The 27,983-nt window shown below is 37.5% G+C and overlaps 1 protein-coding gene across 3 annotated transcripts in view; it reads right to left on the reverse strand.

Annotated features, from left to right (window-relative positions):
* Nucleotides 1–240: 240 nt before the first annotated feature.
* The window catches only part of LOC131431123 (plasmanylethanolamine desaturase 1), a 66,784-nt gene continuing 39,041 nt past the window's right edge, over nucleotides 241–27,983 (reverse strand). For 2 of the 3 annotated variants that reach the window (XM_058596635.1, XM_058596636.1), the window contains exons 3-7: nucleotides 16,170–16,386; nucleotides 7,045–7,256; nucleotides 6,757–6,975; nucleotides 6,528–6,697; nucleotides 241–6,462 (exon numbers count right to left, since the gene is read on the reverse strand). In XM_058596635.1, coding sequence (XP_058452618.1) covers nucleotides 6,372–6,462; nucleotides 6,528–6,697; nucleotides 6,757–6,975; nucleotides 7,045–7,256; nucleotides 16,170–16,386 — 909 coding nt within the window. In that variant the 3' untranslated portion in view covers nucleotides 241–6,371. The remainder of the gene's footprint in view (nucleotides 6,463–6,527; nucleotides 6,698–6,756; nucleotides 6,976–7,044; nucleotides 7,257–16,169; nucleotides 16,387–27,983) is intronic. The other variant, XR_009229650.1, reaches the window with a different exon arrangement.

Below are 27,983 nucleotides of genomic sequence, written 5' to 3' on the forward strand. Positions count from 1 at the left end.
GCTAAGTGCGAAATCAACACAGTTTAGTGGAAAGTATTTGTTTGATGAAACTACCCTGGGTCAGTTTCAGTGTTCTCAAGCGAAAACGACATAAGTACAAAATGATTACCAATGAGGCCCCAGAATGAACCAAATTCTATTCAGAAGATTTTCTGTCCTTTAGAAAAGTTAACAATCGTTTAGCTGTCATCGCATCCTTACTGTATTGGAAAGTCATCTGAAATGAAAAATACCAGCATGTGTATTTTAACCATTCCGGTTGTGTTCTCTACGTGACGATAGGCATTGGATTGCTTCATATATCATGTTTGTAAGCGCAATAGTTGCATCAGCTCAGGTTGTTTGTCTCTATCTTTCGACGAAATACGCCCATCTGAATTCGTTTTTCACTCTTACAGAACCCGTTTAGCCACATAACACAACACTAGTTCGATAATCGCAAACCAAAACAATAACGCCTCACATTCATTCTTTATATAAAAAAAAACTTTTCCAATCGATGTCTACACTCGAACCCGAAAAGATATCACATGCTTTCTTTCGAGACGGCAGCTTCTATCATGTTTGGCATTCGACATGTGCGCTAAATGCAGTATGCTTTTCAATGCTTTCAATTGTACGAGAATTATCTTATCAATTATCAATGTGCTTACGTACTAACATTTTTGTATGTTTTATAAATTCTAGTTGTCTACCATCGCTGTGCAAAATTAAAAAAATATATGCTCTTTTCCTTTGCCGGAATATGCAGCTGTCATCGTGGTAACAATGCTGTCATTGTAGATTACAAAAAGACGCTTTTGTTGATTCTATTTTTTTTGTTTGGTTCCTTGGTTAATCTTCAATGCATAGTGTAAGGATATTCGCTTTAGTTAGCAAGCTACATGGTGTTCCATTCACCGTTACTATTAAGATAATATTGCATCGACACCAAAAACAAAGATTCTGGATTAGTATTCCAAGATTTTGGATTAGTCCTAATCATTTACCGCGCAAATGATTTAAAAAAAATTGGTAGTTTTGGTATGAATTGAAGAAAATTTCTCACGATAGAAGGCCACAGCCTTCTGAGTTGAGTTTCATCACCTCCCAGAGTAGCTCAATTGGAAGAACAGTTCCACAGATTGAAGATAATCTTTTGCTTGGTATTGAAAAAATGTTATTACACTAAATCCTCAATTTACGCGACTTGTTTCACGAGTTTAATCTAAAATAACGCGATTTTTTATTTATTTTTACGCGATGATCGCGTGAAAAAAGGTTTTTTTATAATGGAGGAAATCTCAATTTATATACTTATACAAAACAATCTAACATGCTTCAGGGAATTGAATATGAAATGTACATCAATGAATTATTTAGTCTCAAAGAATCTAAATAAGATCGTGGACATCCGAGTATTATATTGGATTGTATATAAACACTTTTATATGACTATTGATTGCGGTATGTACTCGTATGTAGATCTGTTGAAGAACTTGCCATTCCAAAACCTCCTCGTAAAAGACCTTAACCAACGTAACCGATGATCCATCAAGAAACTAGCTGAAGTTTAGGCCTTAAGATCTACCAGTGTAACAAAGTGCATTAACAAACTTATCGTCCTTGGTCCATATTCGTGATGCCACATGCGATCAATAGGACAATTGTTATTGCTCTAGGCCATCCAAAAACTACCTGGAATTGTAGCTCTACGACTATGAACAGCATTGTAAAATTATACATAAACTGCTGAATGCTCGAGTAGATCTTAAGACCTGTTTTCATTGAAGTTCTTGGACGACTGGGAACCTACCTGGAACAGCTATAAATAGCCAAGTAAGCAATGTGTAGCTTTAAAAGCATGAACTACAAACAAAACAGGAATTGGCCGTTGTAGTTCTTGCTCCGACACAGTGTAGTCCTTAAGAACAATGCTCCAAGTAATTATTGGATATTGGAACATCTCCTAAGCATTTCCATAGTCTCAGAACCTACTCAGAGGGTCCTCAGGCGCTGAAGCATCAGACGTAGTAGGATTGTCATGTTATTTACACTAAAATCAAATGAAATTTCAAAAACCTTTTTTTACGCGAAAAATCTGAAATTACGCGAAAAATCTGAAATATTTATTTACGCGAAATTAAATTTACTCACCCCCGGCTTTTCGCGTAAATTGAGGTCCCAATGTATAACAGACTGGACTCCAAAAGCTCTTTCAAAGATCATTTCCAGAAATGGGTAACAAGTCTACAGATGTATCATACCCAGATTTTGAATAAATTTCGCAGATATCTTCAGTATGGCAAACCATTTATTTTCTACGAATGGATGAACCAATTCGACTCCAATCTGATTTTTGAATAAGTGAAAAAACATTCGTACGTTTTCTTCACATTTTTTGATTCAGTATCCAAACGTATTCCTACAACATTTATATCTTTGTCATAAAAAAGTAATGCAATGTGAAACCCGACTTTAGAAGCGAGGCTCGGCGGGCAAAGTGTCACATACCATTCGAATCCGTTCGTCGATATGCGTATATGTGTGTATGTGTGTATACGTATGAATGTGACAAAAACGCGCTCATTTTTCTCCAGAATGGCGGGTCTAATTTTCACAAACTTAAATTCAAAATAAATGTCTAATGATCCCACAAAAAAAATTTAACTTTCGTTCGGATCCGATTTTCGGTTTCAAAGTTATACGTGAAAAAAGTTTCAACTGCAAGAACGTTATAAAGTTATAAATGAATATCTAGAGATAAGCCAATTTAGCCAAATTAGCCAAAGTCACTTGCCGTCCCAAGCAACCAAAAATTCCATAATTATTAAAAACAACCACTATCTTGCTGTTAAAAAGTACACGCATAACATTCGAAAACTTGAAAGTACAGACCAAGTTCCGTGTGAACTTTCTCGCTGCTCAAAAGTACACGTACGTCATTTGACAACTTGAAAGTATAGAACAAGATCGGTGTCAATTTTCTCACTGCATAGAAGCTCATTAATGTATTCTAGAAACTGTTTAGATGTTCGTTCGGTTGCGTCGCGCGAACTTCCAAGTGTGGATAATTCGATTTCTCAGAGATGATGGAAAAGATTTCCCAAAATTTGATTCCAATTAACGTTCTTACGGTCGCATAAGCTTCAATTGAATTCAATCCGGATCTTCCAGTTCAGCCTACATAGGGTTATGAATGTTATAAATATTAAATGGTTCTTGTTAGATGATTGCCATTCAAACTCACTTTCCGAATCGAAAAGCATCGAAAGTATAGGTCGGTTTCTCCAAGATTACTAAAACGATTTCAACAAACTTATGCTCATATGAAATATTTTACGGCTCAAATGTTTTTTTTTTGTATTGTAAATTTCAAACCATTATTTGAAACTGCAACGAAAACCACATACGAAATTTTTAAAAATAGACTCAACTCTATTTTCATTTTTTGTTTATTTTAGTTTATGGTCACATGAACTTTCTGCGGCAATACCGGTTCCCGATTCCTGGTTCTGGAGGTACCAGAAGAAGATGTCACAATCATCCAAATGGAACTGCCGTCAATATCTTAGAGATAGCAGAACAAATTTTCACGATATTAGAATGAAATGAAATATGATTCCTATTGAATTTAATCTGGATCTGACTTCCGGCTCCAGAGATATGGAATGATTTTGAAGCCTCGATTCAAAGTGACGGCCCACAAAACGCTCGAAATTTTCTATACTAGGTTAAAAACTACTCCTATGTGTAGTTCATACAATCGTATTTCGGCTTTAACAGTTTTCGGTTTCCGGTTTCAAAAGCTCCAGAAATAGAGGTCAAAAACTCTGAAATGCAACTTACGTCAATTTCTCAGAGATGGTAGGACCGATGTTCACAAACCTACAAATTCAAATGATAAGTCTTATGACCGCATAGGTTTCGATTGAATGCAGTTCGAGTCCGACTTCCGGTTCCGGTGAATTTCAAACCGTAAATACAAGGGCGACGCAAAAAACTAGTTTCAATTTGTACATTTTGTAATTGAATGCTAGTAAAAACATTCCTAGTTTGATTCAAGAGACAAGGAAAAATGTTTCGTTGAATACCACAGACCCCACAGGGTCACTGAAAACAGATTTTATATGAAAACAGTTTCCGAGTAATCGACTTTTTTAACAAATGGTTTGCCATATTGACGACAGGTGAAAGTTTCATCCAAGTCAGAGTCAGCATATCATGATTTTTCCTTCATTTCTGTTATAAATTTTACGATTATTATGGGATTTTCTGAATTTTTGCAAAATATTTAGCATTTAATTTGATTTGCGTGATTATTATACGGTTCTAGCTTGTTTTAAATAAATAATTTTGTGTTCATAGAAGCCGAATATCAACAACCATGAGCCAGCTACTATTTCTATAGTAACGAAAAGTGGAACACCATACGACCTTCACCTTACGCCATACACGTCTACTGTGTCGTTTATCATTTTGATTGTACAGTTGTTCGGTTATTTATTGTTAGTAACAGGTGAAAATGCAGTTTCTTTGTTCACATACTAGTGCAACTATTTTCCATGCCAGTTGTGACGATAATCGCTTTGTGCTTTTGCTGTGCGGAATTCGTTGCTTCTCTTGGTTCGTTTAACAGGAGATTGCACAATGCAAATCGCACCAGAAACCCCGTTCAGTTTGGAGGTTCTTGCTTCAAGCCGTGCATCCTAAGTTACTTACTTATGTCGTTTTCGCTTGAGAACACTGAAACTGACCCAGGGTAGTTTCTTCAAACAAACACTTTTCACGAAACTGTGTTGTTTTCGCGCTTAGCAACGGCGGTTTGAGCAAACCTGATATAACAACCAGGTTCGAAACTGACTCGATTTTCAGTTCAACAACGTTAAAACTAGGTTCGAAACTAGCTTCAAACAAACGGTTTGACAGCAGTTAGGGTGGAAACTGGGTTAGGTTTGGTATCAAGCGAAAACGACATTAAACATTATTCAAAACAATGCCCCGGCAGATGAAAGGAATACCGCCACCAATTGCACAGATTTCCGTTGTTCTATCTACGGTTTAGGGCAAATCTCAATTTAATCTTAGCTGCATAATTTATCAGTTCAGTGAAAAAGTGTTTCGCTTTTCTTTATGTTTTTTTTTTTGCAGAACCGTAGCTACCGCTTATTTGTGATTCGTGGAATGTTTTGAGATTACTTTGTTGTTTGCGAATAGAAGAGAATTATGTTTCAAAGTTAAGCGGTCTAAAACAAATATCTTATCTGACTTCGAAGAACTAAACTTATAACATTTTCAATCATCAAACTGCCACAAACATAAATGATGACAAAAATCCATTCAAGTCCTTCTATTTCTCCGCATAAAATCTCACCATTCAATCCAAATACAATTTGCAATCTAGTTCAATTTCTCCTCTGTCGGCTGGATTGCATTACTTCACAGCATTAGCAGCCGCTGTAACGTTGAGTTCCGCATTGGAATGTAGTATCAAGACATGGATTCATTTTAGTTATGAATGTTCTGACACAGTACTTGTGAACAAAGTTCGAATGTAGATGCATCGCTTGGCCAACAACCAGGTACCATATGCCGGTCATGACCGAACATGACCTAGGGCCCTGCTGCTCACTGCCGCTGCAGAACGAGAGCAAGTTTTCGCATTACACCCCAAAACAGTTTTGCACAGCAGAATAATGGAACGAACTGACAGCTTCTACCTTCGTCTGCTATCGAGATGCTTGAATAATTGAATAATCCTACTAACTTATGCTACCGAGCGAGAAAAATTTCAACTTCCAACTTGTTTCAGGACGAAAACAAAGCTGTACTAGATTTCACATATCATACAATAGATGTCTTGTCTGGTGCAATTTTAACTCGATTTTCAAACAAAACATCTTTAAACTTACAAGCAAACTATTTGTCGGACAATGCTTGTCCAATAATGATTCCTCGAAAGCTGTTTAGTACACAATGTTTCGAGTCTGCAACGCTCATTCAACAAAGTTTGTGGCCACATTCAAGCTTAGTTAGTTTTTTCTATACTTTTCCTGAAAAATTTCACCGTTCCGTCGTTCATATCTAACACTAATACAAGATGAGGAAAATTGAAGGTCTTTATGGCAGATCATGATTTTTGCATATATCTCTTTTGAATACTCTACGGACAAAATTCGTCAAAATTAGCTAGCTAATGTGGTTATAACTCTGTCTGAAACGAAACGAACGAAAGCCTATCATGAACATTTGCGATTTGAATGAATATATCACTTTTAGTTTTTTTTTTTGTTGTTGTTTGATCTGTCAAAAATATTTCCCTTGCTCTTAAACTCGAACTAAGAAACAGAGTGTCGAATTCCGCTTGCTAGGCCACAAATGACACGTCTCAATCATATCCGCTTCTGGGCCCACTTGAAATCATCTGCTCGGGGCTTGTGGCCGGTGCACGTTTCGATGATCGTCTCCAGCGTAGACCAGAATCTGCAAATGACATGCAAATGTTATTACTCCGGGCAATCGGCCGAATAATCAAATGGAAAATTTACCGAATCTTCTCCAGAGGCCAGTTGAGCCATCCCGTAGTTATGCAAAAATATGTTTCGTGCGGTGCCACATGGTGAATCCGGTGATGTCTTCTCGGTAAAATGATGTGGTGATTCTGCAGAAATAGCACCCATTTCGGTAGATCCCAGTAGGTGTGAGACCATTTGTGAATCTGGAAATCACAGTTGGATAAAAACCAAATGACACACGTGCTAAATATCCGACTCAAACCTGATTTGTCATTGCGATAAAGATGGAACAAAGAAATAAGTACGCACTCATCACGTACTCCTGCTGGATTTCCGCGTTAGACCGGGTGAAAAAGTTCCACGCCAATTTCCCGAGAATTGGCAGTGCCACCATGAAGTTATCCCCGTTGGTTTCGATGAAATCGTGCCTCGTAATGGAGGTCGGATCGATATGATGCTCACGGAATGGCCGGAGAAAGTTCTGCAAAAATTCAATCAAAACAACTCGTTACAAAACTTCAACCACCGACGGTTTGGCTTCCGAGGATACCTTTCCCAGGATAGGTAGATCCACCGAGCCCCAGGTGTCAGCACCCCAGTGCACCAGCCCGGAGCCAAAGTCTGCCGTGAGGATGCCAAATGCTGCTGCTGCCACTATTTTGCTAACGCGCTCGATTCGAAAGTGCTTCAGGATGAGAAACAGATTAATGACCATCAACGTGATGCAGATGTAGACACAAACGATTTCCTGAGTTCGTTTACCTGTCGGGGGAGAAACAGCACTGTATTTTTATTTTTTTCTTCAAAGACCAAACGAGTTCTGCACTATCATGTGAGTAATGAGTTTGGTGAGCTTACGAATGTGGCATATTATTTGTTGGATTCGTTTAAGGCTTGAAGATGTGTGTCCGGAAAATGTTTGCAGATATGCGAGCTAAACTGTTTGCTCGGTTATTTCAATAACAATAGAGTAATTCATGAACCCCTATACCCGAACACCTTTCTTCGAGGTGTTTTTTAAAGACGAAATGATCCACAAGAGTGTATATAATATTAAACATACTTTAGCAGTAACATACGGTTTGGTAAATTCAATGAAGCGAGTGATAACCTGTTGTGAATAACAGATTCCTAAAAAAAGACATCATAGACGGGCATTATAATAGGATTCCGAAAATGGCCGGCAAAGCAAAGTCTTGTCATTACATCCTTTTTGGGGAATTTTGTGCTTTCAGCAGATTTCGCAGCCGAGTTTTAACGTACTTAATCATTGCATGTCTCGTACTACGATCCAACTGACCTTCCAAGGTCGGGGCTCGAACGTACGACAACTGGTTTCTAGGACTAGCGCCCTATGAACTGAACCGCCAATTTGAATAAAATTTGGATTTCCCCAGCTGATGTGATGTACGTTCCCGATCAACATATTATACACAGTTAAAATATCTGAAAATTTAATATAACGTAATCTCAATGCTGACTTAAACAGTGAAGACGGAAGTCTTTATTAGACATAATTTTCCAAAAATGTATTCACATTTTCATATTAAGTATGTTTCTAATCAATTTTCTATTCAGCTTAAACTTTAAAATAGATAAAACCCGTTTTGCTCTCTATCGACTGTATTCTACGTCATAACGGATTGAGATTTACATGTTAAGCACGTAATTTTCACTTACTGCTTTCATAGGGCTAACTAGTACGACTGTATGATTGTATATGTACAATATAACTGAGGTGCTTCTGGGGATCAATTGATACACGGATGTCTTTGTGATCTATTGATTCGGGGTTTCATATCCCAGTCACTACCAATCATTTTTGTTTTTTGTTTTATAGAATTTCTAGTCTCATAATTTTCAAATCGCACGTAAAATTATGTTTTACATGATGGATGCCTTTTGTTACAGCTAATTCAATGGAATTTAAGGGGTTACATCACTGTAGAAAAAAAAGAGAAGGAATTTTTTGGGAAATTATTTTGGGATCCAAAAAATGGAGTAATCCGAATTAAGTATAAAGCATTTTTTAATATGTATATTTAAGTACAAAAAATGATCAGTTTTAAAAATTGAAAATCAAAATGGCGGCTTGGCTGCATTTCCGCGAAAGTGCTCCCGGAAATTCAGCTCCTGCAATTTTCGATCTATCAGGTGTACAACTTTGCTTCCGCCGTTTTCCGATAGGTGGCTGTACCGGCTGAGGCTGGTCAAAAAATATAGATGATAATGCCTTTAAAGTGAGTGTGTACAGTGCCTAACGAATTGTCATCGCCGTTTCAGTGACAGTTGTTCTTGTTTTCGTATTATTCACGCTCGAAAATGTCTGTTTATGTGCCCAATTTTCGCCATTTGAGGGAAATTTTACTTTTCTGGTACAATTCGAAAAAATGCAGCTGATGCGCATCGAATGTTCTCAGAAACTTACGGTGATGCTGCTCTGAGTAAAAGAACGTGTCGGGAGTGGTTTCCACGTTTTAAAAATGGTGATTCCAATGTCGAAGACAAACATGGTGGTGGAAGAGAAAAAACTTTCAAAGATGAACAACTAGTAGCATTGCTTGATGAAGATTCGTGCCAAACCCAAGAAGAGCTTGCCGAATCGTCTCAAGGCCCTGGGCATGATTTAGAAAGAAGGAAACTGGCTGCCGTACGAGTTGAAACCGAGGAACATCGAGTGCCGTCAATTTGTATGTGAGCAACTGCTTCACAGACACGGCGTGATTTACTACGAGCTCTTAAAACCGGATGAAACCATCACAGGAGATCGCTACCGAACGCAACTGATACACCTTAGTCGCGTGCTAAAAGAAAAGCGGCCACAATATCAAGAGCGACATGACAAAGTCATCCTCCAGCACGACAATGCTCGGCCTCGCGTCGCAAAAGTGGTAAAAAAATATCTGGAAACGCTGAAATGGGAAGTCTTGCTCCACCCGCCGTATTCCCCATATGTCGTCCCTTCTGACTTCCACCTAGAATTCGATGGTACACGGCCTGGCAGATCAACATTTTCAATCTTTCGAAGAGTTGGAAAAATGGATTGCTTCATGGATAGCGTCAAAAAAGGACTCCTTTTTTCGAGCCGGGATCCGAAAATTGCCGGAAAGATGGGAGAAAGTTGTCACTTTGGGACAATACATCTGTAAGCACTTTTTCGCAATAAAGCTTTCAATCTTGGAAAAAAAAACGGCGGAAGCAAAGTTGTACACCTGATAGAACAAAAAACTTCTGATTTCATATTACAGTGTGCCTAGAGGTACGTACGGTACGGTTGTTAAATTAATTGATTTCCTGTAAAATGGGAGCTCTTAAAAAAAAACTGCATTTTTTCATCACAAAATTGTTCATAAATAAAATATTGACAATTTTCAAAAACCCCTACGTACCTCTGTGGAGATAACTATCGAGAATATTCTGTAAATTTTTTGAATCGATTGGTCAAGATTTACTTGACTTATGTTTCCGGCCAGCCCAAAAAACGTGATTCTGAGACACAAAATTTGTTTGTTGTTTGAAGTGTTTGTTCACCATAACACGCCAATGATTACTTGAGTGTATTTAGTCGAGAGCATGTGAGAGCGATTCATGCGAAGAGAATGTGGTTCTCTCGCACCACCTTCTTTCGACACAAGCACACACTCAAAGTCTGTCTAATGGACACTGAGAAGAAGTGCGCGTTCCTTTTTGTGTGGTGCCTACTGAATGCATCCACAGTGTAGGAATGAAACTTACACACTTGTGTATTATTTTAGTGAAATGTGTTCCAAGAAAGGTTTTTTTTTATCAGAACCTGATGTAATAACTCTCCTTCAATCTATCATTGTTCCCAACGTCAAAATCGGTATTTTTGAGGACCATTCGAACCACTCACAACACGTTCGTTGATCAATATATTTCGCAAAGAGCAAGTCATGCTATTTCCTGTATAGTAAAGTATAGATGCGGATGTGTTCCTTAATTCTTCTCGTAACGATTGTGCGATTCGAAAAGTGCACTTTGCTTGCATGACGTGCAAAAAGTTTCTAGTTTGATACAGTCAGTTAGAAAAACTTATTTGAAACATAACTCGTTCAGGTTTATATGTAGCTTTCACAATAATAAGTTAATAATAATAATAATAATAACAACAAGTAATTCCTGCTAAAATGTACGATGGGGTCTTTTTTTTTGTATAATGATTGAAAACTGCTTTCAAACTCAATAATTTATTCGTATGAAGAAACATTTACACGCTCCTAAACTTTCAATATTTATGATGAGTGGAGCTGAACAAATAATAGAACGACGTTCAAATTATTCCACCATGACATCTGATTTTCCGATATCGTGAAGCCCAATTTTCATGTATAGCAATCAGAATACTACAAACACCACACAGCACAATTGCTCAGGTCTGAATGAACGAACGCATTTCGTGGTAATGACCGGTAATCATCATGAATGTGCTGTTGATGAATGCTAGCGATAATGTTTCGTCCATTCTTTGAAGTCCTCTTTCAGCCCACTCATGTCATAGCTCATTCATTTGTTGATAATGTAAATGTTAACAAAATCACCAAGTTACCCGAAATGGGTACATTGTTAGGGGCCATTTTAACGCTTGTTTTCCGATAGTTCAATGGAGAATAGCTTCTAGTTTCTAATTGTGCTCAACTTGTGAAAGGCTAAGCTCCGACAAGGACGACGATGACGGACACAAGCCGAAAATTTTGTCGTTTGGTTTTATTACGATGTGCGAAAGCAATACATGATTCACATCTTAGATTCTTATTATGAAGAAGTTCAGTTATCATACGTTACCAAAATATGCTAAATTGACTTTTTGAATTCTAGAAGAGTTGTTAGAAATTTCAACAGTATCGAAATCTTTCAGAAATCAACTATTTGAAAAGGAAAATAATTCTTATAATATTGTGTAGCTCATTCTTAATCATCACATAGAATTTACAAAGATCTACAACTGCACGACTAGAGTTACCATCTCAATAATTTTTCTAGTGTGGAGCCTAATTGTCAGAAGGTGCTTAAGAATGTGCATGGCTTTGTCTGAGTTCATATAAAATCCATCTTTGAAGGTAAGATTTTATCAGCCCATGTATAATGTGCAGGCAAGTTCAAGGCCTATGGCTCTCAATAGAGAGGGTCAATGTCAACTGCGGATAGCGTTGGTTTCGATTAGAATTTAATATTAAGACAATCAAAGGAGATGGGAAGCATAAAGTTACGGAGCAACTTAAGTGAAAAGGTGACAAAATCGGGATCGATTTGGATGGAAATTTGACCACGTCTTCAGTATAGTTAACTATTAGTTTTTCATGGATCGAGAGACCGATTCTACTCAAGACTAGTTTTCATAAAAACGAAGACTATTTTTACATGCATTTTCTTCAAATCGTTGTAATTTTTAAATTGCTACTTGGACAGAAATGATATCCAAGTAGAGGTTGTAGGAAAACAATCGGGTGCTCAAAAACATCTCATCATTATTTTAAACCTGTTATTAAAACCATCGTTAATTTGACAAGTGCGTGTTTTAAAATGAAGCTTCTACACTAAAAGAATTTACATGATATTACAAAATCTCATTTTTTTCAAGGACATAGCCAATTGAACACTAGAATATAATCTCGAAAATTTGAATCAACAAATTTGCACATTAGAATCATTCTCCTAGACGTAACCATTCTCAAAAATGTTTAGAAATGAAATTCAAAGAATTCAATTTTTTGCTATATTTTGTCATTTTCTTTAATTAGTTTAAACTCGAAATCAATTCACTGCACAAAAATGGTGTCAAAGAAAAAGTTGTGGGAACATAAAAAGAAACTTTAGAAAAAATGCACCCTGAGCAAAAAGTTGAACATGGTTCCAAAAAAAAAATGAAATTAAGAAGAGCGTTTATCAATATTGTTTTTAACTACAGGCTATTTTAGAAAACCAACATCTGACGTCAATTTGATCAGTGCTTTTCTTAAATGTATACGTTACTGCTAAAACATTTCAAATATATTTTCAAAGCTTCAAATTTTGAATGCAAAACAGTCATTCAAACAGAAGAGTATAACTTTACAGCTTAAAAGCAATAAATCTGCTCATTATAACCTTTCTCGTAGAAGTAGCCGACGGGAAGTTGAATTAGTACTTCCGACCGTGCAAAAACAGATGGTTTGCTATGCTGAATACGTGTGCCAAGTTTCATCGAGATCGGATCCAAACCATTTCTGGTATTGTTCCTAAGTAGGACTTTTTCCCGGATAATTTACACAAAATTGCTCACATTATAAAGAGTTGTCCAGTAACTGGAATATTTCATCATTAAGCGCAAATATTTCGCTCAAAGCCATGTTCAAATGGAAAGAAAGTAAGAATTGGTCACGATTTTTTTAAACTGGTCAGCCTAGGGAGGAATGCATTCTTCGAGCAACAAATGATTAATGTTGCTTCCACATTTCGAAAAAAGCTTGTGATTTTACACCTTTAAGATGCACTCATTTTTTGAGCATGTCTGTTGTTGGACATTTGCAGTGTGAGTTTCACTTCAAACAAGAGTGATTGCATCATCCAGCTTCTGATTGTTTGCATTTGAAAAAGTGAAAAAGTAGACAACTATGGAGAATACTACACAAAATTAGTCGTTCTAATGGTTCTAAACGTTATCTAAAGAACTATTAACATTACTTTCTTTGCAAATCGAAGGTAAAAATCATCCCTTTTCAGGACCCCAAAAGTAACGTAAAGAACTTATTTAGAAAACTCTCTCATTAAAAGATACGTCAATCCATAGAGAATTCAAAAATTAGGAGTAGGTAATGCCAGAGACTTAATCGCAAGATTGACGTAGGACTGCATTCGAGATGTGTATAAATATTAATTGATACCGTTTGACCGTTTTAGATTTTGTAGTAGGCTAAATCGCCGCTATGCTTCTTAGAATGCAAACGCAATCTTTGGAAACCAAATTATCATTTCCAACACTACAAAATCTAAAACGGTCAAACGGTATCAATTAATATTTATACACATCTCGAATGCAGTCCTACGTCAATCTTGCGATTAAGTCTCTGGCATTACCTACTCCTAATTTTTGAATTCTCTATGGATTGACGTATCTTTTAATGATTTTTACGAAAACTACACATCAAAAAAATTTTAATTTTACAGGTGAACTGCGACGCTTCATTTATGTGCATCTAAAAAGATGTAAAATCACACTGTGTACAACAAAATTTATCAAATTTTCATTATTTTTGTCAAATCGTTAAAAAAAAGTGAGGCAAACTTTTTTTTGCAATTTTTTCAACGGTGTTTCATATAAAATCCAAGTCGCTTTATTCCGATAAAAAAATTCGAGTCGGTCAAGCAGTTCTAAAGTTGATCGGTCAAGCAGTTCCACTTTGAGCAACGATATGTCCGTAACAACTCAATATTTTTACAACAAAATTACACTGTAGCAGACACTAATAGAGAATAATAACTACTTGAAAATTGAAGACTAGGCAGCCCATAGTTTTTTTAATCCACGCTCGAAATGAAAGAACAAAAAAAAACCCAGTTTTTTGGACAGCTCCTTTTTAAGAATCAATATATATTTTTTTGGATCATAATTCATTTCTACGGTCAGAAGTAAATCGGGTATATGTGTTTGGAATACATTGTCTCTTTCCTGCACCAAACACATTTTTATGGCATTTTCTCCACAGTGTAGCGACAAATATAAACATGAAACGGAATACCCTTTAAACAGTAAATCAAATAAATAAACAGAATAGAAATAAAATTTACCGAGCTATCCGTTGGTGCTTACAACGTTTACAGAACTGTTTGGTAGTTTTTTACAGATTACCGAATGCTTTTTAATCAGCTCAGGCCATCGCACTTTATTCTGAGGAAACTGGTCGGAATATTTAATCAGTCTTCAATTCGTTGTTTAAAGTGACAATGGTGAAGTGCTTCATGATTTCAGCTTTTTCGACAGAAAACACAGTAACGACTCGTACCACGGGAAAAGGGAGATATGAAATGGTGCCTCCTCGTTTATCGATTTAGAACGATTTAAAGATATTTATTTTTTATGAAATTAATCTTATAATTAGTCGCATGTGGCTCGCTAGCCACAGGTGGCCAACCCATGCTATAGAAAATTGAATAACTTTTCGCTCTGATTTTTCCTAAAACATGCACCACTCATTACCAGCCCAAAAACACAAATATGAAAATGGTATTCAGGTTGCGGTTAGAACCAGAAGAAACGGTTTTCAATTAAAAAAACAGAAGTTGTGTCGATGAAATACACACATAACCAAAAACACCCGATTGAATTAATGAATGAAAATATAATCTAACGAAACTCAGGCCAAATGTATAATCAACAACCCTTCGTCTCCATATGTTCTCACAGAAATGGAGTAGCTTGATTGTTCACTTACAAAAGTGAAACATTTTCCAATATCCCAATCAAGTTTAATCCTAGCCTTCAACTGATTGATACATAAATTTCAAGTGCAATTTCATTTTTTCAAGCATCTAAACTGAATAGAAATACACCTGATTTAACAAAAAAAATCACCCACTCCCACACTCACATCTTGCCAGAAATGTTTACTGAATTCAAAGCAAAGGCTAGAGCGAACACCAACGACGACGGTGACGCCATCATGGCCCCGACGTGGCACAGGATTTCATGAGAACGTTATTTATGGTTCACTTATTTATGACGACTACCGGCTTACCTAAATAGTAGATTGTGACTGTGGCCGTATGCGCTCCGTAGCCAAAGTTGTGTGTCAAAAGAAAGTAGAAGCAAAAACAGATTCCATAGCCGTGAAAGCAACGAAGACTATGTCGGACTAGTGGGCGGTTGAGACTATTATTAATACTATTTGGCAAACTCAAGTTCAAAAGGTGAACCGGAGAAAACTTATTTTCAGGCCGCAGTTGAACACATTCAGAGCAGAGCTATGTATAGGGAACGAGGTGAATGAATCGGACATTGTTTTGAGCTTGGAACCATCGGTGTAGAAAACTGTGACGTGTTTAACCTATTTTTAGTTTTTCAAATAGGCAACGCAATCAACGATAATTTATGGGAAATATTATCATTTATTAATAATAATTTTCTATCAGTCTGCCGAATCTCGAAACATAAAATTTGATTGTGATTTATTGCTGTTTAAAGCAGTACTGAAATGTTGCATTTAATTGAAAGTTTGCTCACAATGGCAAACATTATACAATTAGAGTAAATTAAATTTCATCACACCATCTAGTGGGCAACCGCTGGAATCTACTGTAAGCCAACCGCGACACATGTGACGACAAAGTGCCGCGCTATGCTAAATTGCATCATAATTACGGTCTGACCCCAGTCAGGCTAGTCTAACCGTCCTGGCTGTTTGATTTCAGGCTGACCCACGTCCGGTCATTCCAGCACAACACAGAACGCAGTTCCCGTATAAAGCTCACGTGCACCCCCTGCATACATGCATGCACATACATATCAAACCATTGTGGTAGACCACACTGGCGACTGTTGGCGCCCCGCTGCGTGTTTTGTCCGGACTGTAACTGTAATCGCGACAATTACATCGATTCGGGACAACCATCCAGAAAATAGGAAGGAAGATGAAAACCACAATGACGATAGCCGCAGTCCGCCTAACCAGTGCCACTTACTACTACTGTACAGTTTCGCTAGCTCCTGTGCCCCTTTGTGCTGTGGGCCCCACCGAGGCCGTTTGTGGAGGCTGACATGTCCGTCGGCACAGCCCCCGTCGGTTCCGCTGGGTACGCAGTCGATTGTCTCTCCATTGGTGTGAATAGTGTTGGAATTAGGATCATCCTCCAGCATGGAATTTTCCAGTATTTCCTGGTCTGTTTTGACAGGTGTTTGCTGAAACGAGGAACAGAAGTTCACAAATCAGTAACGAGCATCGATTGTGTTCGCGGCTAGTTTCAGCCAGGCTGTATTCGAGATACAATGGTATAGTATTGGGCAATTCTGTGATTTGCAGTTCAAATTGAATCGCTCGACAAATGTGATGTTTGACTTCACTTAGGTAACATTGTTTGATCCGTTTTTCCTCAAAAATTTGTTATGAAATGGTAATGGTAATATTTATAAAACGTCCTGATTTTCAGATCGGATACTGTTGCAACATGTGGCCAAGCATTTTCGTGATGAAAAATCATGGATTAGTATCAAAGTTTGGTTAATTTTATCTGAATCAGGATCTGGAGCAACTTTATGAAAATGGGATCAGTAATCTTAGAGAATTCGATTTGAGCTTCGTTTCGCAATATTTCTACCTCAACCTAAAGGTTAAAAAAAAACGTGAAATCCCCGAACTTGAACCGTTTTGTACACAGTTTTAGTGGCTTCGCACATTTTTGCAATAAAATTTGTTTCGAATCAAAACTTTGAAATCGAAGAAAAAATGTTTTTTATTAAGATTATAGAGACTTCAGGCTATTGGGTATACGGTTATATGCGTGGTTGGGTATCGAATACAGATAGGCAGCGATAGTTTCACCTATCACACTATGCCCGTCCCTTATGAAAATGATGATAATTACGCAGCATAAAAGAAACAAATGAAATTTAATTTAATTTGGATGTTACTGAAGGCACCATTCATTAATAACAGAATTCATGTGCATTCCATTACATGGCTTGAATTTCAATGAAATGAAATATAAAAGAGCAACGGAAGCGAAAAGATTTGCAAGAAACAAGTAAATCTCAATCAACTATGACGTGAAAAACAGTCCGTAGACAGACATTTTTTTTTTCATAAATACGTTTATTTCTTAAGGCAGTTTACATAAGTTTTTCTTCGCCGTAGCATCACTTTTACATAATATTCTTATCCTAATTTAATTCTAACATAGTCACAACGTTTTGCATTTATTAAAACATATTCTCTTATTACTTAAATATCATCTTAGGTAACTCGTCATTAATTATGAAATCTACTCGGAAATATTATTTGAACCAAACGATTAACTTCTATAAATTATAAAATAAGCTGTTATTTTCAGACATTTTGTTAATAATTTCATAAACTGTTTCGAGTTTGTTTGTATCATTACATTATTTTTATTCTAATTTAGCTATTGGTTGAACTCATGGACGCAGCTGGGATCAGAGCTAAGTCTTGAAAGGGGCCTTTATTAAATTGAAACTCCAGTTTTCTTTATGAAATGATAAATAAGTTTCATGTATGAAAGGTCACGACAAGCAAGAATGTCTCGAACTGGGATATTGGATAGTCTACCTTGGGTACGCAAAGAATTTATTAGTTGAGATCTGACATCACGATACTCCACGCATGTCCAAACGACATGATCAACATCTCGATAACCTTCGCCACAAGCACAATGATTAGTCTCGGAGAGCCCAATTCGAAGGAGATGTGCATCTAACGTGTAGTGATTGGACATGAGTCTGGACATCACACGAATGAAATCTCTACTCACATCCAGTCCCCTGAACCATGCCTTTGTCGATATTTTCGGAATAATTGAGTGCATCCACCGACCCAGATCATCTTTATCCCAAGAAGCTTGCCAGCTGGCAAGTGTTCTTTGGCGAGACGAGCTATAGAATTCGTTGAAAGCAATTGGTCTCTCATAAATTTCACCCTCAATAGCACCACGTTTGGCTAAAATATCGGCTCTTTCATTGCCAGGAATGGAGCAATGAGCCGGGACCCAGACTATAGTGATTAGATAATTATTGTTCAATATGTCGTTCAGGCACTGTTTTATTTTGCCCAGGAAAAACGGTTCAGTCTTGCCAGTCATGTTTGAGCGAATGGCTTCAATTGCACTCAGACTATCTGTGAAGAGGAAATAATGGTTTGGAATTAATGTGACGATTACACTCAAACTATAATGAACTGCTGCTAGCTCTGCTATATAAACAGATGCAGGTTCTTGAAGCCTAAATGAGGCCGAAACATTATTGTTGAACATACCAAACCCTGTCGCTTCTTCAATTCGCGATCCGTCCGTGTAAAACATTTTCTCAGAGTCAATATGCCTGAACTTACTTGAAAATATTTTTGGGATTTCCGTCGAACGTAGATGATCCGGGATTCCACGCACTTCGCGCTGCATGGATGTATCGAAAAATAAAGTTGAGTCAGGGACATTTAGGAGGCTGACACGGATAGGAATATATCTTGAAGGGTTGATTTCCTGTGACATATGGTTAAAATATACTGTCATGAATTTTGTTAGAGATCGAAGCTCGACTAGTCGTTCGAAATTATTAATTACCATGGGATTCAGCACCTCACATCTTATTAGCAGGCGTGATGAAAGCTCCCAAAATCGATCTTTTAATGGAAGAACTCCCGCCAGAACTTCAAGACTCATTGTATGTGTCGAATGCATGCACCCTAAAGCAATTCGCAAACAACGATACTGAATTCGCTCCAGTTTGATAATATGAGAGTTTGCAGCGGAACGAAAACAAACGCATCCATATTCCATCACTGAAAGTATCGTTGTCTGATACAATTTTATTAGATCTTCCGGATGAGCACCCCACCAAGATCCTGTTATTGTTCGAAGAAAATTTACTCTTTGTTGGCATTTTGTTATCAGAAACCTAATGTGTCCTCCCCACGTGCATTTGGAATCAAACCACACCCCAAGGTACTTGAAAGTCAAAACCTGTTGGATCATTCTTCCCATCATATGAAGCTGAAGCTGCGCGGGATCATGCTTTCTTGAAAAGACGACCAGCTCTGTTTTCTCCGCAGAGAATTCGATACCAAGATGAACAGCCCAATCGGACAAGTTATCTAAGGTATCTTGCAATGGTTTATGCAGATCAATAGCTTTGGGTCCAGTAACTGAAACCACGCCATCATCTGCCAATTGTCTTAGTGTACATGGGGTTACTAGACAGCTGTCAATGTCATTTACGTAAAAATTATAGAGGAGCGGACTGAGGCATGAGCCTTGCGGGAGACCCATGTAACTATTTCTGAGTGTTGCCAAATCGCCATGTGAAAAATGCATGTGTTTCTCTGACAAAAGGTTGTGCAAATAATTATTTATAACCGCTGGGAGTCCATTTTGGTGGAGCTTGTCTGAAAGAACATCAATGGAAACTGAATCAAATGCTCCTTTAATGTCTAAAAATACAGATGCCATTTGTTGCTTTTGAGCGAAGGCAATTTGGATGTCAGACGAAAGTAATGCAAGGCAATCATTCGTCCCTTTATTTCTACGGAAGCCAAACTGAGTATCTGACAACAAACCGTTCGTCTCGACCCAAGTGTCGAGACGTCGTAGAATAATTTTTTCGAACAATTTTCTGATGCAGGACAACATCGCAATGGGTCTATATGAGTTGTGATTGGAAGCTGGTTTCCCCGGTTTTTGAATGGCGATAACTTTCACTTGTCTCCAGTCAGGTGGAACAATATTTTGCTCAAGAAACTTGTTGAACAATTCCAACAAACGTCTTTTTGCGAGGTTGGGCAGATTCTTCACCAAGTTGAATTTAATTCTGTCCAACCCTGGAGCGTTATTGTTACAAGACAAGAGTGCTATAGAAAATTCCATCATTGAAAATGGGTTATTAATAAAACCATTATTTGGAGGAGATTCCCGTATAATGCTCTGCGTAGGAACAGAATCTGGGCAAACTTTCCTAGCAAAGTCAAATATCCATCGGTTCGAGTATTCATCACTCTCATTGCCCACGTTACGATTCCTCATTCGTCTGGCCGTGTTCCAAAGAGTGCTCATTGAGGTATCTCTTGACAAACCTTCGACAAAATGTCTCCAATAGCTACATTTTTTGGCTCGAAGTATGCTCTTGTACTTGGTTTCTAAAACCATAAGTTTTTCAAAATTCTGAGGAGTTCCTCCTCCCCGTTTTAGAAACGTCTTGCAAGCATTTTGTTTTGCGAGTTTAGCCTCTGAGCACTCTTTGTCCCACCAGGGGTTGGGAGGCCTTCTGTTAGTCGTTGGCCCAGGAAAGCGTTTAGTTTGGGATTGTTCTGCTGCCTCCAGAATCGAACAAATGAGGAAGTCATATTCTTCAAGTGGAGGGAGCTCTTCCATTGAATTCAAAATACTAGAGATACTACTTTGGTATTTAATCCAGTCGATATTTTTTGTCAAATCATATGGAATACTAGCGGAAGTAGCAATGCAATTGCTACTGCTAATTGAGATGATGATTGGTAAATGATCGCTACCGTGTAAATCAGGCAGTATTTTCCAGGTGCAATCTAGTCGAATTGATGTTGAGCAAAGAGATAGATCTAATGCACTTGGGCGTGCCGGAGGTCTTGGGATCCGTGTCATGCTACCCATATTTAATACCGTCATGCTAAAATTGTCACAAATGTTTTGTATTAAAGATGATCTGCTATCATTGTAAACGGAACCCCACATAATACCGTGCGCATTTAAATCCCCCAGAATCAATCGTGGTGCAGGAAGGGCTTCAACCATTTCATTAAGCTGTTGCTGTCCAACTTGTGCTTTTGGAGGAATATAAACCGAAGCTATGCAAATATCTTTGCCTTTAATGTTTATTTGGCAAGCAACAACTTCTATACTAGAAGTTGAAGGGATGTTTAATCTATAAAAGGAATAGCATTTCTTAATTCCCAAAAGCACTCCACCATACGGAGAGTCTCTATCGAGACGTATAATGTTAAAATCATTAAAATTTAAAGCTATGTTTGAAGTAAGCCATGTTTCGCATGAAGCAAATACATCACATTTTTGACTATGCAATAATATTTTAAATGAATCAAGTTTTGGCATGATGCTTCGACAATTCCACTGCAGGACAGTGATTGTATCATTTGCGACGGGTGATAAATTATCCATCAAAAGATACAAAACCTGAGACAATTGGCCATTGAGCTGATAACTGCTTCAAAAAGGTTCTAGCTATTGGAAGGAATGCCATTATGAGGGTCTTTAAGGGTTCAGATATATTGAATGCTGAGAAAATCCATTCAACAATTTCCGAAAACTTCAGTAATCCTGTTGGTGGCTGTGAAATGGAGCCCACTGGATTATTATCTTTTTCTGTACTAGATCCTGGATTGGTTTGTGAATTTGACAAACCAGGAGGCACAGTCTTTGGTTTTGACTTTTTTTGTTTAACACGGGGATCTTTTTTTGAAGATGAAATTTTAGGTGTCTTTTTTGGTAATTTGGAGGAAGACTTCTTTCTCTTAACTGACCCTTGGGTAGTGATAAACGAATTACCTTCACTATTTTCGTCAGCGTCAGAGTCCTCTGGTTCCTCTAGATTTGAAAACCCGTTTTCGGTTTCCAAAGGGGGGACATCAATGACCGTTTTAAGCATTTCTGCATATGTGCGCTTAGACCGTGCTTTTAAAGAAAGCTTAATTTTGTCTTTGTGCACTTTAAATGCAGTGCATACTGAAATATCATCATGAGGACTATTCCCACAATAAATACATTTTTCAATTTCCTTGTTGCAATCATTATCTTTATGAGGCCCTTCACACTTAATACATTTTGGTTTATTACTACAGTAAGTAGCTGTGTGGCCGAATTTTTTGCAGTTCGTACAATTCATTACATTTGGAACAAAAAGCCGAACAGGGAGGCGAATTTTATCGACATAGACATGGGACGGCAACGCAGACCCGGCAAATGTCACTCGAAACGAGTCTGATGGGCGATAAACTTTTTTTTCCTCTTCATGAACTACTGAGTACAGTTGTTTGCACTCCAGTATTTTCACACCCTCAAGCATAGAGTTCTTGAAACGACCAACACCATGCTTGAGTAAATCATCTACCGAAAGACTCGCTTCGGTAACAACACCGTCAATTTCGACATCTTTGGAGGGTATGTAAACTTTATACTCTTTATTGAAATGTTCCGAAGAGACAATATCATTCGCGTGTTTCAAATTATTTACCACAACACGAATTTTATCGTTATTTACTTTTATGATCTCTTTGATTGAAGAGTATCGTGATGTCAAACCTTTATTAATTTGAAAAATGTTTAATGGCTTTGATATACGTCTAAAAAAGACTATCCAAGGCCCAGAAGAGCTCTCCTGATATTTTTTCGTTCGTGGGGGTATCGGATTCATGCTAGGATTTACGTCCATGGATTCATCCATTACATTAAAATTTTTAACTAAACTTTAAAATAAAATTTGAAACCAACACTACACAGTACTCAATCAAAAGGAAAAGAAAAAACTTCTACCTTGAAATTGTTGTCTATCTCCGTTGCACTGCCGTGTAGATCCTCGTTGCTCTAGATGTTCTTGTTGGATGCTGATTGTTGGATGTGATGCTACTGCTACCTGACATCCAGCACCACTCGAATTCCGATTTGCTTTCGTCTTCGCCAGCTGTAACCAGCGCAGGTCACCGGTGTATACCTGCGTGTTGTATGGCAGTGGAAAGACCGAGTTGTCTTGTCTCCTTCTTCCTTGTGCTCCGCACCGATATGCTTCTGCACCGAAGTGCCTTCGCACCGGTGTGCCTTTGCACTCTCCTGCTTCTATGTGCCTTTGCACTCTTCCTCTTCGATGTGCCTTTGCACTCTCCTGCTCAGCACTTGTGGCAGTATATTGCGGCCTGGGTAGAGTTTGGGAAACGCCCTTTGTTGTTTCCTTCACCAGCTTGGCCCAGCACTAGGGCTCTCTTATGCAGCACGACTATACGTTTTAACGGCTGCTGCCAACAGGTCTCTACCTGTAGTTCAACCGTTGTCGTATTTAACGCGTGTAAACCAACCAGCGTTATTAAACTGTACGCTTCTATACACAACCTTCTCGGTTGAACGGCTATTACTGAATGAGACAGACATTGGTAACATTGAAAAATCATTGTAAATAAACAAAATTTTACATGTAATTAAGTATTTGGAGATTTATATTACATCGAAAGAGAATTTCTATCGATTATATATTTCCGTCTTACTATTCAAGTCAGTATAGAAATTCTATTGTAATTAATTTCAATGGGCTGGATAAACTGGGAACCTACCAAATACACTTTTCTATCCGGTTTCAGTCGTCAGCAATTTTCCAAATGAAGTCAGTCACTCTTATTCACATGTACATGTACATGTATGACATCATACGTGAAAGAAAAACAAAGTTTTGGACTCCAGTAAATTTTCATTCCGTAGACAGCTATTATTCTGGAAGTGCCAAAAGTGCCATTTTTTAGTTCTGCTCTTTGGTTTGGTTCAAATTAAACTGAATACTTTCCATCGTTGCCAATGAGACACAAACCGTAGGAAAAGATAGATGAGTGAAACTACACAATAATATCATCCAGAGGGAGAACTCATACACTTTTGAATTTTACAGGTGACTTAATTCCTCATACGATGTAATTCATAAAGACCTAATTTGTCAAATGACGGAAAATTTTATTTGTTATGACTTAATGTTAGAATAGCTTGAATTTTACTGGTTTCGACTGTAACTTGCATTCTGCTAGCAGGTGCGACTGTATGAATTTGTATGTACCTTTTACCAACCAAACAGATGTATGCTTCTGTGGCTCAGTCGATTAACAGACGTACTTGCGATCCAATGATTCTCGGTTCAAGTAGCGGCGGTTGCTATTAGTATTCTTTTTTGATTTCAATGAATTTCATGCATGGAGTTTTAGACACAATATTAAACGTTCTTCGACGTAAATTTGCGTGAACTGCGACGCTCCATTTATGTGCATCTAATAAGATGTAAAATCACAGGGTTTTTTTAAGTGTGTACAAACATCCTTCTCCTCATCGTAGAGATGCTATGTTATACAACTAAGCTACTCGGGTGTATGTGGGAACACAATTCAGGAAAAAAATTCTAAAACCGTTCTGCGCGACGAACAACTGAATGAAGGTGGTAACAAGGAATAGTACTGAGTGTTACAGTCCGAGCGAGATTTGAGAAATGAGGTCAGACAGCAGACAAAAGTATAATGTAAACATTAACCGGAGCGTACATGACAAGGTGTCATTTCAATTCCAAACAAATGTTCTGAGTAGCCAATTATTGTTAGAAGTACAGAGTATTTTCCAACTAAGCCAGAATAATTTCGGTAATGCAAGTTATCTCATACACTTTGTGCCAAATAAACTCACACACTTTTCTGAGAGATAGCTGGACCGCTTTACACAAACTTAGGTTCACATAAAAAGTCCCTTAAAGGATTCCTGAATTGTATGCCGGAATTATAGGATTAGTATACCGCTATATAAAGTGACGAATAAGTAAAAAACCACAGAAAAGTTTAATCTTTTTAAATTGGACTGCTCGATCTTTATAATCGAGTGAAGATGAATTTTATAACTTATCAAAGGTAACAAAATTCATATTGCTATCGTGATAGAAACATTTCTTAAACCAAATGTCAAATTAAAAATCAACCTACATTAAATGGTTCATCGCTTCAGTAGGTTTAGGGGAATAGGTGATGGAGTTGCCATTTTTGTCCAACGACAGTTCAAACATCGAATTTTACCATCTTTTAATACTGAAGTTATCGGAAGTTTGGGAATCGAAATAGAAACTACTCTATTTTATCGCCATTCCAATGCGCTGGTGAACAAATGAATTTCTTCGAATGCGGTTTGTAAAAACTCACAAGAAATGGATCTAATTTTTTTTAAATAAGTGACCTACATGCAAAACATATATTCAGGGGAATTGAATACAAAATAATCAGAATGGGAAATTACTTCATAATGAACTGTCTGTTTGTTATTTTTCAGTTCCATCTCCCAGCAGTCCAACTTGTTTCTCTTCCGAAACCCCTCTACAATTGATCTAGTTCTAATAGATCAAAGTCACATTTGTAGTAAACTGATTACTCATGCAGACTTTGACTCAAATCATCTTCCTGTAACATTCGGAATTTCCAATGAAGCAATAATTAAAGCAAAACAGTTCTATATTCAACTATCATAGAGCTAAATGGATTGAATACCGATCACGCATTGAAAATCATGTGAATCCAGAAATTGATCTGAAAAATTCCACTGATAATAGTACTAAGCGGATTGTAACGATTCAACATAATTAAAGCTAGGAATCATTTAGTTCCCAAAGCTCAAACTAAATTCAATAAAATCATATTTCAACTCAAGTATTATTACAAAATGACATTAGTGAGACTAATTTTGATGAAATTAAGTTAATAACTAGAAAACTTAAAAACATGAAGGTCTCCTGGTAATGCTGTAATTTTAATTATCTTTCCGATGTTGCCTTGAGACGCTTGGTTTAAATTTTCATCAAGTGCTTTTCATTAGCTTACTTTCCTAAGAGATAGAAAAGCGTCCCTATCCTTAAACCCGAAATAAACTCAGTTGAAACATCCAGTTATCGACCAATTAGTTTACTTTCTCCTAAAAGTAAATATTTTTAAAAAGTCATATTAATAAGAATGATGTTTCATATAAATAAGATTTTTTTGTAGTAACCAGAGCAGTTTCAACATTCAACTAACACATGAATCAATAAGTCCCGAGACTAACAATGGAAATAACATTTTTTTGCAAAATTTCTTTTTATTCATCAACATAATCACCTTTTAGGGTGATACAATGGTTCCAACGTTTTTCCAATTTTTCAATACCATGTTTAAAAAAAATGATCTTTCGCTTCAAAATAAGCTTCAGTTTCAGCGATGACCTCCTCATTTGAGCCAAATCTTTTTCCCTGGAGCATTTTCTTAAGATCAGCAAAGAGCCAGTAGTTACTGAGGGCTAAATCTGGCGAGTATGGGAAGCAGATCAAAGCCGAATTCGTTCAATTTCGCCATTGTTTTCATCGATTTGTGGCAGGGTGTTTTTGTTCCATCGAAAGCAATCGCGGCACCCACTTGGAAAAAACCTTTTTCATGCTCAATTTTTCATGAAGGATAGTAAATACACTTCCATATGATATCTGTGTCATCTCAACAATCTCACGGAGCTTCAGTTTACGATATTTCATTATAATTTTTGTCACTTCACTCACATTTTCCTGTGTAACGGCTTCCACAGGTCTACCCGAGCGTTCCGCGTCATTTGTGTTGGTACGACCACGTTTAAACTCGCCGAACCACCGACAAATCGTTGCTTTTGATGGACAAAAGTCCGGATAACATTTTTCAATCTATTGTTTCGCTTGCACGGTGTTTTTACCCATTAAAAACAATGTTTTATCAAAACACGAAACTCGTTTTTTTTTTTCATTTTTTAAACAAACTACAAAACGACTTTTCATTCAGTAAAAACCATTCAAGCGAAGAGGTTGTGTTTCGATTGTACTGGCTCGTGAGTTAACGGCTGCTACCGAGACAATTCTAAGCTTCAGGTAGTTAAACTGTCCATAGCAAACGCAATATTCGGGGCGTTTCCCGACTGGAAAGCTAGCAACGAAGGCCATCCCGTTCATACGCACAGAGGTGTAGAAACACAGAGGTGCGAGAGCATAGAAGTGACGAGTCACAGAGGTGCCATCGCATAAAGGTGCGAAGACGAAGGGGTGCAAAGGCACAAAGGTGCTAAAGCAACCCAGTGCTGATCTACCAGGTACCAGAATTTGTACGCTGCGTAGGATCAAAAGAGACGGCATATATCGCGAGGTGCTACACTGCAAGCATCGCATTTGATCGCCACCAAGAGCAAAAGCACTGTACCTGGGGTCAGGTACAGGCAGCACAGCAAGTGCAGTGGTGTTCACAACGACGGCAGAGCAACTGAGATAGCAGTAAACGACAGAAGACTGCCAATTGGAAACAGCAGAAGACTGCCAATTGGAAATCGTAGGAAGAGCTTCACGTCCCTCTTCACGATAAAGGAACAGAGACATCAGCTACAAGGTAGATTTAATTTAATTTATTTTTTATTTCTTATATCTGAAATTTTACTAAACATAAGTTTTTATTTTGGTATTATTAATTTACAAAAAAATTTAATGTAATGGATGATCTCATGGAAGATCATCCGAATCCGATTCCGGATACTAGTAAGAGTTTAAATACTCCGAGGGCTAAACATTATCCACAGGGTACCACTGGGCCATGGATAGTCTATCTTCGAAAAAAAGAAAAGATTTTAAATTTGATGCAAATTACCAAGGATTTGACATCACATTTCTCTGAAGTTAAAGAAATATGTAAAGTTAATAGAGATAAAATTCGAGTTGTTGTCAATGACTTGAAACAGGCGAACGAAATTGTAACCTGTAAATTATTTTCTGTTGAATATCGAGTTTACATTCCATCGAAGGAGGTGGAAATTGACGGTGTTGTGACTGAAGCAAGTCTGACGGCCGATGATTTACTTAAAAATGGAGTTGGTCGTTTTAAAAACTCCATGCTTGAGGGAGTTAAGATACTCGAGTGCAAGCAATTGTACTCAGCATCTATTGTCGATGGAAAAAAGTCGTATCGTCCCTCAGATTCGTTTCGTGTAACATTTGCCGGATCTGCGTTGCCTAGCCATGTCTATATC

Source organism: Malaya genurostris, chromosome 2 (genome assembly GCF_030247185.1).
Source record: "Malaya genurostris strain Urasoe2022 chromosome 2, Malgen_1.1, whole genome shotgun sequence".
Classification (NCBI taxonomy): domain Eukaryota; kingdom Metazoa; phylum Arthropoda; class Insecta; order Diptera; family Culicidae; genus Malaya; species Malaya genurostris.